Source organism: Aspergillus aculeatus, assembly GCF_001890905.1.
Source record: "Aspergillus aculeatus ATCC 16872 unplaced genomic scaffold ASPACscaffold_11, whole genome shotgun sequence".
Classification (NCBI taxonomy): domain Eukaryota; kingdom Fungi; phylum Ascomycota; class Eurotiomycetes; order Eurotiales; family Aspergillaceae; genus Aspergillus; species Aspergillus aculeatus.
Genome location: NW_017962986.1, coordinates 750,200 through 766,229, shown reverse-complemented (window position 1 = coordinate 766,229; position 16,030 = coordinate 750,200). Strand labels below are relative to the sequence as shown.

At 54.2% G+C, this 16,030-nt stretch overlaps 3 protein-coding genes and 1 non-coding gene across 4 annotated transcripts; all 4 read left to right on the top strand.

Annotated features, from left to right (window-relative positions):
- Positions 1 to 194: 194 nt before the first annotated feature.
- On the top strand, positions 195 to 5,292 carry ASPACDRAFT_61937 (uncharacterized protein; the record flags this gene model as incomplete). The annotated part of the gene is made up of 9 exons (XM_020203726.1): positions 195 to 290; positions 419 to 1,354; positions 1,420 to 1,624; positions 1,662 to 2,421; positions 2,476 to 2,614; positions 2,695 to 2,873; positions 3,040 to 4,319; positions 4,387 to 4,478; positions 4,549 to 5,292. 9 exons carry the CDS (start codon positions 195 to 197, stop codon positions 5,290 to 5,292), a joined length of 4,431 nt encoding a protein of 1,476 aa, XP_020054766.1.
- A 1,809-nt stretch (positions 5,293 to 7,101) lies between these two features.
- ASPACDRAFT_1889621 (uncharacterized protein) lies at positions 7,102 to 8,353 on the top strand (the record flags this gene model as incomplete). Its single annotated transcript, XM_020198537.1, has 5 exons — positions 7,102 to 7,279; positions 7,326 to 7,379; positions 7,727 to 7,821; positions 7,906 to 8,165; positions 8,248 to 8,353. 5 exons carry the CDS (start codon positions 7,102 to 7,104, stop codon positions 8,351 to 8,353), a joined length of 693 nt encoding a protein of 230 aa, XP_020054765.1.
- On the top strand, positions 7,638 to 7,709 carry ASPACDRAFT_t209. Its single transcript has one exon. It is a non-coding gene; the product is annotated as a tRNA-Gln (tRNA).
- A 1,539-nt stretch (positions 8,354 to 9,892) lies between the features above and the next one.
- ASPACDRAFT_31056 (putative NF-X1 finger and helicase domain protein) lies at positions 9,893 to 15,670 on the top strand (the record flags this gene model as incomplete). The annotated part of the gene is made up of 1 exon (XM_020199782.1): positions 9,893 to 15,670. One exon carries the CDS (start codon positions 9,893 to 9,895, stop codon positions 15,668 to 15,670), a length of 5,778 nt encoding a protein of 1,925 aa, XP_020054764.1.
- Positions 15,671 to 16,030: the final 360 nt, after the last annotated feature.

Sequence of the window (16,030 nt, the reverse complement as noted above, 5' to 3'; positions counted from 1 at the left end):
CAGCCAAAAAATGGGCATACATGCCGACAGTGACTCGCACAATCGGCCGTGCCGTTCGTCAGGACCTGCCTCGGCCCTGACTTGCCTCCGTGGGGTCACAGCTGCAGGAACCATTGGGGTAGAAAGTGCCGACTCGCTCCTTGGCGCTGGTCAATGGTCAGCTGCACGGATCTAGCGTCGGTGCATGTACCAACATGCGTCGATATGGGCAGCCGAGCCCACGTGGTCACCTTTGCTACTCGAGAGAGTCGGTATCCACGTCTGCAAATCGATCGCTGCGCCCCTCGAGCGTAGGTGCTGCTCTACTGAACCGCGTCCGGTAAGCGAACACCGGCCAATCCCCCCTTGAGCGAGACAGGAGTTGGAGCAGCAACGGAGGCAGTCACCCGATGTCGCAGTGTTATAAACCACACCACAGACCAGTCGAAAGTCCACACCAAACGAAGGAGCTCTCGAGTCCCAGACAATCCCCGACAGCGTGATGGCGGGCGACGATATCTGGCAGGATGAGATCTTCGGATCCGTGGCTCGTGACCGATCCAACCCTACCTCCCGCTCTTCCTCCACCGTATCCCCCGCCGACCAGGCGGCCCCCTTCTTCCAGTCGGTCGGCGACGTCAGTCTCAGCGATGCCCACCTCGCCGCGGCCGGAGAAGAGGGCGAGCCTAAATTCACCGGCTGGGACGGGTTCTGGTCAGATCCGCTCTTTGAGAATGTCGCCGGTCGGCGCGACCGCGCCGCAGGGCAGCAGGACCGCGAGTTCTGGAAGTATGAGCTGGATGAGGCGATCCCGCTCCCGAGTCTTTTCCCCTCTCTCGACACCGATGCGTGGAACGAGCTGCGATTCCGCAAGTCGGCCATTGAGTTCTGGTCGCGGCCCATTGGGACGGAGCCCGCCGGACTCTATCTGCGCACCGAGATCGAGCTCAATGGAGCGCTGGACGGCGTGTTCCAGGTTTTCCGGACGGTCCTCGGGGAGGCGGTACAGCCCGTCCTGCGGCTGTCGGCCTATCTCGGGCTGACCATGGAGCAGGATCAGACCATGGCCATCGACGGGGTTTCCCTGTCCGGCAGCTTGATCGGACTCCGGACGCCCCTGCCCCCGGTGCTGGAGCTGGTCACCATCCTGTCAGTGGGCTTACGCCTCAACGTGGGCAGCACGACCAATGTGGTCGGGGAGACCAGCGCGGTGCAGGCCGGCGTCTTTGGCGATCTGCAGATCCAATTACCAGGTCTGACGGGGTCGTTGCAATTGGAGTATGAAGCGGATCTCTCCGAGAATTGGCTGGAGCTCAATATGATCATCCCGGGCAACAAGAAATGGGAGAACGCGCTGGGAGCGGACTCGTTCCATGTGAGAGGATCCCGAGACATGACCTTCTGTAAGGGTTTCCAAAGCTGACACCCCGCACTCACTAGCTGGACGAAGTCCATTTCTTCGCCAAGATCCCTCTTCAGACAACCACCCCAGCAGACACAACAACCACCTCTGGGGATATCAGCTCTGATGTTATCGCTCTCCCCGATCCGCAAGCTCTGCTTTCCATTGCCGCAACGGCCAGATGGAAGGGCTCCAATGGGGCAGACATTGGCCTGACGGGACTGATCGTCAAGGGACGACCCGGTGAGTCTAAATTGCTTCGAAACCTGGTTTGCCGCAGATGCTAATGTTCAGTCAGATCTCTCGTTTCTAGAAGGCCATATGGCAAAGGTCACGTGGTCCGACATCAAGCGTCTCTTCAGCGATGTGCACGGCCGGGATCTCGACGACACCGAGCATGAGATTACCTGCGAGAATCTCACGGTGCGGATCTCGCAGGCCCAGTTCCTTCTGCAGGGGTCCTTGACAATCAATGGTCGGGCGCTGGCCAAGGCCACGATTGCGATCACGCGGGCGGGCATTGCCATCACCGCCGAGGTGGACAAGTGGGAGGTCGGCGACGGCCTCGTGGTCATCGAACATGCCGCGCTGACCTTGCTGGTGGGCAGTCGCAGCGACCAGGACAGCAGTGCTCCGCGTCAACGGGAGGACGAGCCGCCCACCAAGAGACGACGGACCACGGGCGGTCCGGAGAAGGAGAAGAAGGGATGGAGTGGGTCCTTGGAGGTGACCGGTCGAGTGCTCATCCACACCGATGGACAGCAGGGCAAGAGTGGACAGCCCCCGGTGGAGGTGGATGTCACGCTGGCCATGGGCAAACAGAACCAGGAGTGGTTCTGGGTGGTGTGCGGCCACCTCAAGGCCGATCTCTCCTTGAGTCGGTTTGTGTCAGCCATCGACGAAAACTCGGACATCGATCTGCGTCTCAAGGAGATTTCGTTGATTGCTTCGAGCACGAATAGTCCGACTTGTAGTTTGGACACTAATGGCTATACCATTCAGCAAGGCAGGTCTTCTTACTTTCACACGTTTGTGCCGCTGTGAGGTGGAGACTAACACAGTGTCGTGATAACAGGATTCTTTCTTTGTGCCAGGTTGGAGCAAGTGCCGCTGCTGCAGATGGGCGACATGGTGAAGAAGCCCGCGGCGGGTGATCAATCGTACCTCAGCCTGGGCTGGGCCAAGGGGTCCAGCATTCCCTGCGTGTCCATCTACTTGCCTGAGTCTTTGAAGGTAAGGTGTTCAACATTACTACTCTGGCCCATGGCAGAACCAGAGGTGCCCCAAGACTAACACAGCGGTCATTCCGGCAGATCGAGATGGGGCCTCGGTTCCGGTCCCGTCGCTTCCAGCTTTCCCTGGGCAGCTCCGCGACCGGCGGGGTGGCGTTCGCATTCCGCGGCATCTTTGACGTCAAGGTGGGCGACGACAATAGCTGGTACAAGTTTGACCTGAAGATGGCCGTGGACCCGATCGGTGCGGATGGCGAACTGTAAGCATGTGAATCTGGAAGTTGTCCCAGTGCCCTCGCTGACCCTAATTCTCTTCCTATGCCAGGTTCTTCGACGGAAACATCAACAATCCATTCGGGTTGAGCAAGCGACTGACAATTGGTAAGCGCAGATGGTTCCTCTGCCTCTGAAAACCCGGTGGATCAGCAAGCTCACCAGACCTTCTGTATCTCCAGGACCACGACTGGGCATCGGACTGAAGTTCAACTGGGCCCAATTAGCCGCCTCGGGTATGCCTATCGGAGCAGGCATCAAGGGCAGCCTCTACCTCGACAACAACATAGACAAAACCTATGACCTAGTGCTCTACATCTGTGAGGATCCGCGGGACATGGTCATCAAGGCCGAAGCCCCGGCAATGGACTACACCGAGATCATCCAGTTCGTGGCCGCAGCGATGGATACCCAGATCCCGACGACCGACGTGACACTCTTCCGCTTCCAGGACGTGCTCATCTACGCCAGCATGGGGGCCACCTTTGGCGGAGAACACTATCCGGCTGGCTTTCGTTTCAAAGGCAGGCTGATCATCTGCGACCACGAGGCCGCCATGGACGCGTCTCTGACCACGGAGGGTCTGCGGCTCAAGGCGTGGCTGCAGACCTTCCGACTGGGGCCGCTCAGTGTCGGCGGAGATATGGTCCTGCCGGGCAAGGAGGGGACCTTCGCGCTGCTGGACATGGAGCTGACCCGGGAACGGCAGGCGTTTGTGCTGAATGGGTTCGTGGAGCTCTTCGACCTGCGCGCGGCGGTGGACGTGCATATCCAGCTACTGCCTGCCCCGATATTCTACTTCGACTTTGAGATGCAGTGGAGCACCTTGCTGGCCATCAAGGCCAAGGCCAAAATGGTCGGGGGCACCGACCTCATGTGCAATCCCCGCGAGGCCAGCTGGGAGGTCAGTGCCGAGTTCGAGCAGACAATTATCCAGGAGATGGCCCGGAGTTTGGAGCGAGCTCTCAAGGCCGTGCACGAGAAGGTCGAGGCCAAGATCAACGGTGCCAAGCAGGCGGTTGCGGACGCGGAGCGAGTCTACAAGGAGAAGATCGCCAAAGCACAAGCAGATTTGGAAGAGGCCCGGGCCAAGTACCAGGCCGAGAATGACCGACTAGACCAGGAGTTGGATCGTCTGGAGCGGGAAACACAGGCCCAGTCTGCCGTCCATCGCGACGCGGTCTTCGAGAAGAAAAAGGAGGAGTCGTCCGCTGTGGCAGAGGCCGAGACCGTCCGCGACCACACCATCCACGAGGCCAATGCGGAGGTCCAAGAAAAGGAACGGGCCTTGAACCACGAGGAGTCGCGAGGAACGAGGGAGCGCAACGACGCCATCTCCGACCGCGAACGGAGGAGACAAGAATTCATGGCCAAGTTTGGCGATGCCGAAGCCGCCGTGCAGCGCGCGCGGGACAACGTGGCTAATGCCAAACGTAAGTAGAATTTTCCCGGTTTCTACCTTGGCGCATTAGGCTCTAACCCGGTGTATCCATACTTCAGGAACGGTTGAGAATCTCCGCAGTCAAATTGGTGACCTGGAAAACAGACTCAGTGGGCTGCGATGGTTCCAAAAGGCCCTCGCCTTGGATACAGTGCGTCTTACCATAGCCTCCTTCCTGTTTGCCCTCTTGTATCTCACTAATGCTTTCTCGCTTCCAACAGCACCTTCAGATCGCTGCCCTCGGGATCCAGTATGGAACCGCCAGGGTAGGCCTCGGAGTGGCGGACGGAGCCCTCGAGCTAGCGCAGAAGATCATGCAATCTCAACTATTCCACGACCTCACCCAGGCCCTGCACCACGCCTGCGAAGCGGTCGAAACAATCAAGCGGCAGGTGGACAACGCCATCAACGCCGCGCGGGACCACCTGCACAACGCGCAGAAAATGCTGGATGTCGCCAAGTCCGCCGCACAGGGCAAGTTCGAAGAGGCCCGGCGGCAGGCGCGCGAGATGGTGGACACCGCGCAGAGGATCCACGACAACTACGTGGAGAAGCAGGAACAGGAGTCCAAGAAACTCCGCATTCAGTTGCAGCAGCTGGAGAATAGTGGCCTGAGCGCGGGGGTGTCGCTCGCTGAGGGACTGCTGGAGGCGGCGAAGAACAACAACGCGGCATTCCTCGCGGCGCAGGCCGGCCTCGATGCCGTCAAGATCGTCGAGGGCGCCATCTACGACACGCTGCGCACGATGATCGAGGCCGCAGCGACCCTGTGTGATATCCGCGTGGTCAGGCTCCGGGGCACCATCACCGCCCGACCGGAGGAGCAGTCCGCTTTCCAGATCTATTTGGAGGGCACGCTGGTCGGACAGGATTTCAATTTCGATCTTGTATATTACCCCGGCAAGACGATTGAGTTCTTGGAAGGGTTGGCCAAGGAGGCAATGGGGCACCTGAAGTTGACTTAGGGCTTGCGCTGAAGCGGGGACTGCGAAGGACCATTTTTGTGATTATCATGCACAGCTTTTTGTAGATTAGCACGGCAACAGGATGTAATATTAGCTTATTGCAATGTTTCTCGCACCACAGTGAGTATTGAAGTATGAAAGGGTGGTGCTAGTCGGACAACTTCTTAGATACCAATGGTGAGTGTGATAAGATTCACGAAAGGGCCCTAGAGAAAGGTGACATGTGAGAATAGGGAGCAGCGGCAACTCTACTACTTCATTATATTTATTGTTGAACTGAGAGAATAGGAATATATATTAATTAGACCTAAATTAGAGAGTCTTAATATAGTATTATAGCTTAGTACTAATAGTACATCATCCATTTTGTGCTAAATCAAGCAAACAGTCCCTTCTCAATAGAAAAGATGACGAAACTCTTGTATATTTGGAATACTTATTCGTTTTTCATATAATAGACTGATTCTATCTACCTTTAACTATATAGCTGTGAAGTAACGTTATCTACTATTTTACCCAGTCGGTACTTACTCGCTCAATTTAAGCAACACGCTAGGAGGTTAGCATTTGAGTAGATAACCGCTAGAAATTCCCTTCTGTTGTATTTCCTTTCTCCTAAAACAGTCGATTTTTCTCATCCTCTACCATCATCCCACTTTTTCTTGTTGTGTTGCAAGAAGTACATCTAATATTTCCTCGAGCAGCTGATTTGTATTCTTGATTCACAGCGTAAGACCTTTTGTTTCGGTTTCTCGAACAGCATAGGTGCGGAGGTACTGATCAGATGCTACAGCGGAGGATCTTACTGGTACAGCCTCGATCGACCCCGGTCAGGCCGCCTTGAGCAGTACCAACAATGACTTTGACTACTCATCGTTGGGTATCGACTGTGGCGAATACCTGCTAGATGAGTTGTCCATAAGTATGGCCGGCAGCCGCCGTCGGAGAGTTGGTAGTTTGCAGCACCTCCGTCTGCAGAACCATCAGCATCGATCTTAAAAGTAGACACAGATACAACGCACAGGGTGGAGGCTTAGTTGCTTCATGGCATTGGGTTCAGCTACTACAGCCCGCACGCACCCCAAATTGAGCACGTGTAATAAGTGATGTTATATGTACTGTACATCTTTCTAGGTTATTGCCTGGAGAATGCTAACTATCCAACACTGTAGTTGATGAGTTTTTTTTTTTCTCTTACGCAAAAATATCTGCTCACCAATCTAAGCGCGTTGCGTCACGCGCTCGCGCACAAACTTCTCCGTCTGCACGTAGCGTTGTCGCGGTGATGCGCGGTTGTTTTGGATGCGGAAGGCGCTCACGTTTCCGTCACCCTTGAACCACTGCTTTCGTCAGTTAGTCTCACTATCAGACAACGAGGGAGCGACCGAGGTGGGGAAAGGTTGTCCGGGATCGTCCTCGACGAAGGGACGCAGTTGCGGATCCGGGGAGAAAACGAATGGTTTGTCGAAGAGATTGAAAGTTGCTCTTGGTAAAAATAGAATAGAAAGTGTTGGCGAAGCTAGGGAGCAAATGCTTCCCTACGAGGCAATTTCAAGTCAAGTGCAATTGAACAGGTAGTCAAGCTACCGATCTTCGTCTTGTCTCTCGGTTCAAGAGACGAGATCATATTCCGGGTTCCCGGGCCGCTTCCGCTCTCTCCCTGATTTACACCCGCCGTACTTGTACTGTACATACTTACCCGCACACATCCCCAGGTTGGAAACGTTTCTCTCTCCCCTCCCCCCGGTCTAGCTTCTGGCTGAGAAAGTCGCCAGTTGATGGCTCGCGCTCTCTCTCCCGTTGCTCAAAATGCCCCTTTCGTGGAAACGCCTGATCCGCTTCGGCGCCCTCGACGGCCGCATCTTGCGCGGGGAGCCCATCCTTCCCGCAAAGCGCGAAATGGACCTGGGCCAGATCACCGAAGCCAATCAGCTACAAGCTCGAGTTCTCCAGGGCGAGGACATCTACGATACAACACCAGACCAAGGTAACGGACGCGATTGTCACGGTCCAACAGATTCTCTCCCCGCTAGCCCCCAGCGACGTCCCCATCCTCCGGTGTGTGGGCCTCAACTACGCCAAGCACAGTACGTTACTCATTTTCCTTCGTCTGATTACCCCCCCTACTTCACAAGAGGATAACACGAGCCATTGCCGCGATTAACAGTCAATGAAGCAGGACGCAAGCCTCCACCTTTCCCCTGCATCTTCTTCAAGCCCAACACCTGTGTACAGGACCACGGTGCACCCGTCGTGATTCCGCTCATTGCCCAGAACAACCAAGCGGACTAGGAGGGGCCGAATTGGTTGGTATTTGCTATTCTACTCAGTTATCTTCATTCTCAGGTTGTGTAGTGTAATGGTTAGCACCCAGGATTCTGATTCCTGTAATCCCGGTTCGATCCCGGGCACGACCTTTTTTTTTTTTTTTTAGTTCCATGTCAGATCCCGATCGAGTCTAATTCCTGCGGCACAATGTCTGGTCATCGGCAAAGACGTCAAAAACGTGCCTCGGGAGCGCGCTCTCGAGTATGTCGCCGCATACACATTGGAAGATGACATTCCGTCGCGGAAGCTGCAGCGCGATCCGGCCTACGCTGGTGTCTGCCGCAGTGGGGATTCTCCAAGGGGTTCGACACGTTTGCGCCGCTGGGCCCGGTTCTGGTCTCGGAGATCCCCGCCCCGGCGCAGCTGCATCTAAAAACAATTGTCGACGGGGAGATGTGCCAGAACGAGACCGTCGGGGATTCGCTGTTCGACTGCGCGTACTTGGTCTCGTATCTGTCGCAGGGCACGACGCTGCAGAAGGGGAGCGTGATTATGGCGCAACGGACAGGCCTACGCCGAGTATCGGCTGGTCTCGCTACTGCCCGGTATGTTCCTCGGCCCCGCCGGCTGCATTTTACTGGGGTTTGCCTGCCGGAACCAGCTGCATTGGAGCGCCGTCCGCCGTAGGGTTCGGGATAACCTCCTTCGGGTCCGTGTTCACGCCCAACATCGCCCAGGCCTACTTGACGCATCGGCACCAGCGCGAGACGGCGCAGTGTCTGGTGTTGATTAATGTGGTCAAAAAACTCGTCGCGTTTTTGTTTCTGTATGAGGTCCTGGAGTGGGTGCAGCGCTGCGGTTACTTGGACGTGTATCTTGTCATGTTTGCCCTCGGGGTGGTCACGATCGCGGGCGCGCTGCCACTTTTTCTTTTCTCTCCCTTTTCTATTTCCCGTGTTCTTTTCTGTTTGTGGTGGGGAGCCAATTTTGTTTTGCTTTGGCAAGCAGAAGCTCTATCGCCAACAGCATTTGTTTCCTGGCCGATTTCGCTGTGACGGCGGTCACTCATGGCGGGTTGTACCGTTCCTCCAGACTCGATTACAGGGATTCCGCATAGACCTGGGAGGCTTGGCTATGCGACCTGCGGGTAAAGGAAAATACATCCTGTAGTACTACATGCCGTCTTCGCTAGATCACGTTTTCCCCATGTCAACTCTGCAATAAGTCATCGTCTACTTCTAGGATAGTATTGGATGGGCGGCCAGGGTGGATGGGCGAGCTATGTCAAGGTCGTTGTGCAGCAGAGCTGACATGAGCCTGCCGAGGGTTCTTATCGATAAGTACGAGACATGGGTGTTCCGCTTAGCAGCCCATTTCAGCCTTGAAGTGTGCGATAGGAATGCTATGCTATTGATATTGAATAGATTTTCAGAGGCCCAACTGGAGACCGATCGCATTATAATGTTGTCTTCTTGTCTTTGTGACTGATATATTTAGCCGGTAGGACTGATACTGTGCATGCGATGAGGCTGCTGTTGTACCGCCGTAATGGTGGGTTCACCCTCGAACAGAAATTCCATCAGGAACGCAAGATTGAACAAAAAAGCTTCAACTGAACACCTCAACAATGTGGTGTGTATATGAGAGTAGCCGTCAATGCAGGCTCAAGCGTGTCGGTGTTGTGCGTATAACGCCTTGGTTCCAGAAAGGTCACATGATTTTAACTAAAACTGCAAGTTTATAAACATTGCGCTTTGAATACAGTATATTCTCAAAGGAGATAGGCTCAGATGTAGCAGACATCTTTGCAATAAGACATCTTTGCAATAAGAAAAATTAGCATATAATGATGATTTGGAGCTGTTTATGGCTTTAGAGATATAACATATAGTTTAATTAGAAAGACGGTGCTGGGTGGGAGACTTACTGCTTGAAGGATTCAAATCCCTGCATCTAACAAAATCAGCAGGGTCAACCAGAGCAGCTGCCTGCACAAGGCTCATTGCGGTAGCTGCAAACGCACTGTGCCACCCAACATTCCAGCAACATCGCAAACCATCATCCAGTCATGGAGCTTTACAGCCACAGCAGCTCGTCAACGATTGGAAAGGATGATTTTGCTGCCGGAGCCTCGAGGCGCCTCACCATGCTTTGATCTCTTGGGTGTATTGCGGCACAGGGCGGGCAATCTCGAATTGATCTTGCGACGATCTTGCTTATAAAATGCCAGCTCGATCCCGTTGATTCCTTCTTGATTTATTCTTTTTCATCCTTCTCAATAAGTCGTGATATTATCGCTCATAATAGACGCATATTTTTCCACTGAAGAAAAATGGTCGGCAGCACAAGCAACAGCTTGAAGACTTGCCATGAGTTCGCGAAGCGTGGATCTTGTCGCTTCAACCCCTGCAAATATGCCCATGTCCGGCGAAACGAGAACAAGGCCCGTGATTCGACCAACAGCACAAGCCATAAGAGTCATAGTCTTGATGGTTCCAACGAGCTAGCGATCTGGAAGCGACAAGTCGGCAGTCATCATCATAATCGTCCACTGGGCGGGCAGCTAGGTCCCATGTTCGCCAAGGCCAGAGAGCTCATCGAGCTCGATGAAAGCACACTCCAGGATGTAATCCGATGCCTCTCCAAAGAGAGCGGGCTGAGACGAATTCAGGAATTGGTGCAGCGTAACTTCGATTCTATCCCGCCATCTGCGAAACGTGATCTATTTGTCAAGCAGATGCTGCCCTTCATGGAGATTATCACGCATCCGGAAGTGCTCGCCTCCCTGGTGATGGAGCAAGCAGTGGGCACTATATACAATTGTCTCTACGGGGTTGGTGGGCGTCGGGGCGAACCTTTTCTGGGGTTTCTGGCGGGCGCTATACAGCAGGAGATTGAGACTGAGGGTAAAGCAGCACCCGCATACCTCGAGCAGTCTCTCCTAGTATTTTGGAAGATAGTCGAGCTGAACTCGACTGCATTTGTCCAAGAACCTTTGAAGGTCGTGGCTCTACAATTCGTGGACCTGTTTCTTATTCTTCATGCCTTGGACAGCTCGGACGCCCTTCATCAGTCGCGAGATTACCTGGACAAGCTGCAGCATCGGCTTGATATCGGGATTTCTTTGCCAGCCGTAACAAAGACCGCAAAGCAGCATGTTAATCATCAGCCCGTTGCATTTGTGACACAGAGAGATCCGCCTGGTGGACGCCATGACAATGACGACGCTGATATTTGCAAGATCAAGATCATGCCGACCTTCCAGGAGATTCTGTCTCCGCGCTCTGAGTATCTCCCTCCCAAGGATCCGCGCCAGTGGCATAAGTGTGGACTCGCCGGGCTATTGGACAGGAACTTCCGACTATTACGCGAAGATACCATCGGTCAGCTCAGAGACGCAATACATGCAGAGATTCAACCGGTCGATCGCAGCCAACGGTCGCGTCAGAAAGGGGAAACCAGGACGTACGTGTACAGACAGGTAGTCGTGCAAGGGGTGGAATTTCATCGGTTCGACGGATTACAGTTCCTAGTGCGCTTTTCTCAGCCGACAAATGTCCGCGGGGCAGCGAAGAAGAAGTTACAGGAATGGTGGCAGCTGTCGAAACGTTTACAGCCAGATGCACTTGTGTGTCTTGTTGATCCCCGTGGGCATACAATGTTTTGCACGGTCGCTGCACCTGATTGCCCAAGATCCGATGCCGCCCAGAAGCAACAGAAGAGGCTAGCTGGCTCGCTTTCAGATAACTCTAACGTGGCCTCTGTGCTTTTGAAGTTGGTTGAGTCTGGCGAGAGCAGCTGGCAGTACATCCTCGACTGCCATGCGTCCCAGCACAATCCGTCTCCTATCTCGCTCGTGGAATTCCCCGGTATTCTCTTGCCGTCATTCCAGCCCACTCTACTTGCTCTTCAGAAAATGCAGAAATCTGGAGATGTTCCCATGGCGGAGTTCCTCGCGCCCCAGGGTCAAAACACCTTGTCAGTCTTGGCTGACGTGCCCCCGCCTGTCTATGCAGCCTCGCAAAACTTCAGCTTCGACCTGAAATGTCTCATGAAGGATCGTTCCAGCCTGCAGCTGCACACCTCTCAGCCTTTTGATCTAAAAATGCTTCAGGATGGCTCCACACTCGATGATGCCCAGGCTTTGGCGCTGGCCAGCACCCTTCAGCGCAAGATTGGGCTGATTCAAGGCCCGCCAGGGACTGGCAAGAGTTTCACGGGCGTCGCATTGATAAAGGTACTGTTGGCCAACAAAGCGAAGGTCAAAAGGCGGCTTGGACCGATTGTATGCGTGTGCTACACAAATCACGCCCTCGACCAGCTCCTGGAGGACCTGCTGGATAACGAAATCACTTCGCAGATCATCAGAATCGGCTCGCAATCCAAATCCGAGCGCTTGCAACCACTGAATCTTCGTAAGGTTGTCAGCGGCGTTGAAAAGACACGCATGGAAAAAAACGAGCAATGGCGTCTACATAAGGCTCTTAACGACCATGAAGATAGATTCCGCAAGCTCAAGTTGAACGCGATTGGCTCAGATCATGGTCTGAAGTCGTACCTCGAACAGCACCAACCATACCATTATGCCCAATTATTTGCCCGAGACGCAGATGGTTTCCAAAGGCAGACAAAGGGGAAGCCCGCTCGCACTATCCAGTCGTGGCTAAAGGCTGGCAGATATAGCAGAGCGCAGCCCACCACCATTCAAGACCTCGCAAAGGTCCACGTCGATGCAATGACGGCCGCGGAACGCAAAGCTCTCCACGCTCACTGGATAGATGACTACAGACAGAAAGCCCATCTTCGGGTGCAAGCAGCCTTGCATGAACATCTAGAGACCAAAGCTTCCTGGGACAGAATCCGAGACGAACTGGCCTTGCGGTGTCTCAAGGCCGCAGACGTGATTGGAGTGACTTCAACAGGCTTGGCCCGAAACCTCGAGATGCTCCGTAGACTGCCATCCAAGGTGCTCGTGTGCGAAGAAGCTGGGGAAGTGTTGGAAGCGCACTTGCTCACGTCGCTCCTGCCGTCTCTCGAACAGGTAATACTGATCGGCGACCATCAACAACTCCGGCCCCAAATCCAAAACTACGACCTATCCCGAGAGAGCAAAGCGGGTGCCCAATATGCGTTGGATAGGTCTCTCTTTGAGCGCCTAGTGGATCCAGATGATGCGGTCGGCGTCCAGATCCCCTTCTGCACCCTGGAAACGCAACGGAGGATGCATCCCTCGATTTCCCAACTCATACGCGACACGCTGTATCCACGCCTGCAAGATGCGCCATCCGTGTCGACATATCCTGAGGTTGCAGGAGTCCGAAAGCGGCTTTTCTGGCTTGACCACCGTGTACCAGAAGGCCAAGCCTCTAACGAAGACGCGATGGCAACATCTCATTGGAACGATTACGAGATACAATTGACGGTTGCACTGGTGAATCACCTTCTCCGGCAGGGGACGTACCAGAGTGGTGACATTGCTGTTCTCACTCCTTACCTTGGCCAGCTTCATCGGATGCGTCGGAAGCTCAGCCAGTCTTTCATTATCACGGTGGGTGAACGAGACCAGGACGACCTGGACAATGCTGGCTTCATCGAAGACGAGGCAGAGGTAGCCTCTTTGGATACGACAACAATTGCCAGAACAACGCTGCTTCATGCTCTAAGGGTTGCCACAATTGACAATTTCCAGGGGGAGGAGGCTAAAGTGGTGGTGATTTCCCTGGTCCGAAGTAACAACCAGAATCGATGCGGTTTTCTCCGTACACCAAACCGAATCAACGTGCTTCTCTCCCGTGCTAAACACGGCATGTACATCATCGGCAATTCGGCAACTTCCAGGGGGGTTACCATGTGGGGGAGGGTGATTGATATGCTGGAAAGGGACGGAAATATCGGAGATGCTCTGGATCTGACATGCCCCCGACACCCAGACACTCCTATTACCGTTTCCGAACCGGAGCATTTTATCCAATACTCACCTGAGGGAGGCTGCAGTCTGCAGTGCGGCAAACGTCTTCAGTGCGGCCATCCGTGCAAGCAAAAATGCCATTCAGAGATCCTCCACGCCGCTGTTTATTGCCCGGATCAGTGCAAGCGTCCGCAGAAAGGGTGCGCGCATCCTTGCCCGAAGCCTTGTGGAGACCCCTGCCCTGAGAGATGCACTATAAACGTTTCCGATCCAGATCGCCGTCTCCCATGCGGACATCTAATGATCAATCTCCCTTGTTGGCAAGCGCAAGATCTGAGCCTGGTGAAATGTCTAACCTTGGTCGACCGAGAGATCCCCTACTGCCATCACACCACGCGTTTAGCATGCCACATCGATATTTATAGCGCGGACTATCAATGCAAACACCAATGTCGGAAAGTGTTGCCATGTGGCCACAACTGCAAACGGCAGTGTCTGTCGTGCATGAATCGCATCGCCGAGGAACCAAAGTTTGACCATGGCAAATGCACGCAGAAATGCGGACGCCTATATTCCACGTGCGCGCATGCTTGTAATGCTGAATGTCACGGGAACACTCCATGTCCGCCATGCACGTCGCCCTGCGATGTCCAGTGCGGCCATTCCAGGTGTCCGTGCAAATGCTCTGAACCGTGTGCCCCATGCGCGGTTTCGGAATGTCTGTCTTCATGTCCGCATAGCTCATGCTCGATGCCCTGCGCCGCGCCCTGCGATCATATTCCATGCTCTCTGCGCTGCGAGAAAGTTCTCTCGTGCGGCCACCAGTGCCCGTCTGTGTGTGGGGAACCGTGCCCTCCGAGCGCCTTCTGCCAGACTTGCGCATCGGACAGCGTGAAAGAGACCACGGTGGACTTTATCATGGGAGAGCAGTACGGCGAAGTCAATTTGGCCGCAAACCCTTGCATCTTCCCTCCGTGTGGGCACTTTTTGACCATCGAAAGCATGGATGCGCAGATGGATATCAAGAAGCACTATATCTTGGACGAAAATGGGCGACCCGTTTCGATTGCGTCGTCTTCACAGCCGTTCTCAATTGACGATATACGCACATGTGCGATCTGTCGGGGTTCATTGCGCCAGGTGGCCCGTTACGGAAGACTGGTGAGACGAGCATTGTTGGATGAGGCAACGAAGAAATTCATACTGTATTTGAACCAGGATTATGTTCCCATGGCGCGGAGCCTGCCGGGGTGCATTTCGAGGTTGCAAGACTATGAACCACGAGCGCCGGCGAACAAGACCGCAAGACACGTCTTCTGCGCTAATATTAAGATTCGACTCGAGGGGCCCCCACAGCATCAGGTGAAATTAATGAGGCAACATGTCGCCAAGTATGATAAGGAACGGTGGAAGGAGCTCATTGCTCTGCGGGAGAAGATTAATAGCTATAAAAAGAGGGTGCACGTGCAGGAGCAGCCGTTCGTTCGAGTCCGCAACATGGTAGAAGATGCACGTCGGCGAAAGAGAAGCCCTGGTCAATTCGACTTTGACGCCAATGTGCTTCAAACAAAGGGCTACCTTCAAGCGACGGCCCTCTTGCTGCGCCTAGACGCATCCCTCCTTGCGGACTTTCTCTCCCTGTGCAAAAAGGGACGACATGCCGACCTGTATGTCAACTTGGCAGGGTACAGGAAAGAGAGTAATCACCTCTTCGCCAACGCAGCGGCTTCCTCGCGTATCTTACAGCAGGTAGAGGGGAACATCTTCCTGGCCCAGTTCTGTGCACTCGAGCGGCAGAACTTGGCTGATCCATCCGAAGCAGAAGGTCTGCTGCAAGAGGGTACTGCTGCAATTGATGAGGCTGAGAGGCTCTGCAGGCTCCACGCTGGGCAGACCCGCGGCTTTCTAGAAGAAATCGAAGGCACAAGGGCAATGCTTCGTGGCTCGGAGTTTTATGCCCCAGTGACGAACGAGGAACGCATGGCGGTGTTGGCGGCCATGTCAGAGGAGTTCCGGGGAACAGGACACTGGTACTATTGCGAAAACGGTCATCCCTTCACAATCGGGGAGTGCGGTGGTGCGATGGAGCTTTCTCGGTGTCCGGAGTGCGGAGCGGCTGTTGGCGGCCAACACCATCAAACAACCGCTGGTGTGACCCGTGCCAGTGACCTGGAGAATGCTTTGCGGGAAATGCATCTATAGTTTGGCGCGGGAGTTGAGGGGTATTGGAGGCTTCAGAATGCTTAATATCCAATTATACTCACCTTCCCAGAGCTCTCATCAAAGCTGGATCAGGTTTGCAAGACCCATGCCGGTGTTATTCCAACTCATGATTAGCATTCGCGGAAGAGCTTCACATCTTACTGTGTAGAGGAAGCGGTAGAGGTAACTTAGAGCGGTGATAAACAGTTGTCACCGGCCCACATTTACGTTTTGAAGGCACCCAGCTATGTACAACTGTACGAGACTACTAGTAATGAAATCACACCAGCCAATTAAATCGCCAAGCAAGTACAACATGCAAGGTTATCTCCGTGCAACCTCCGTGCAGAATGAATCCCG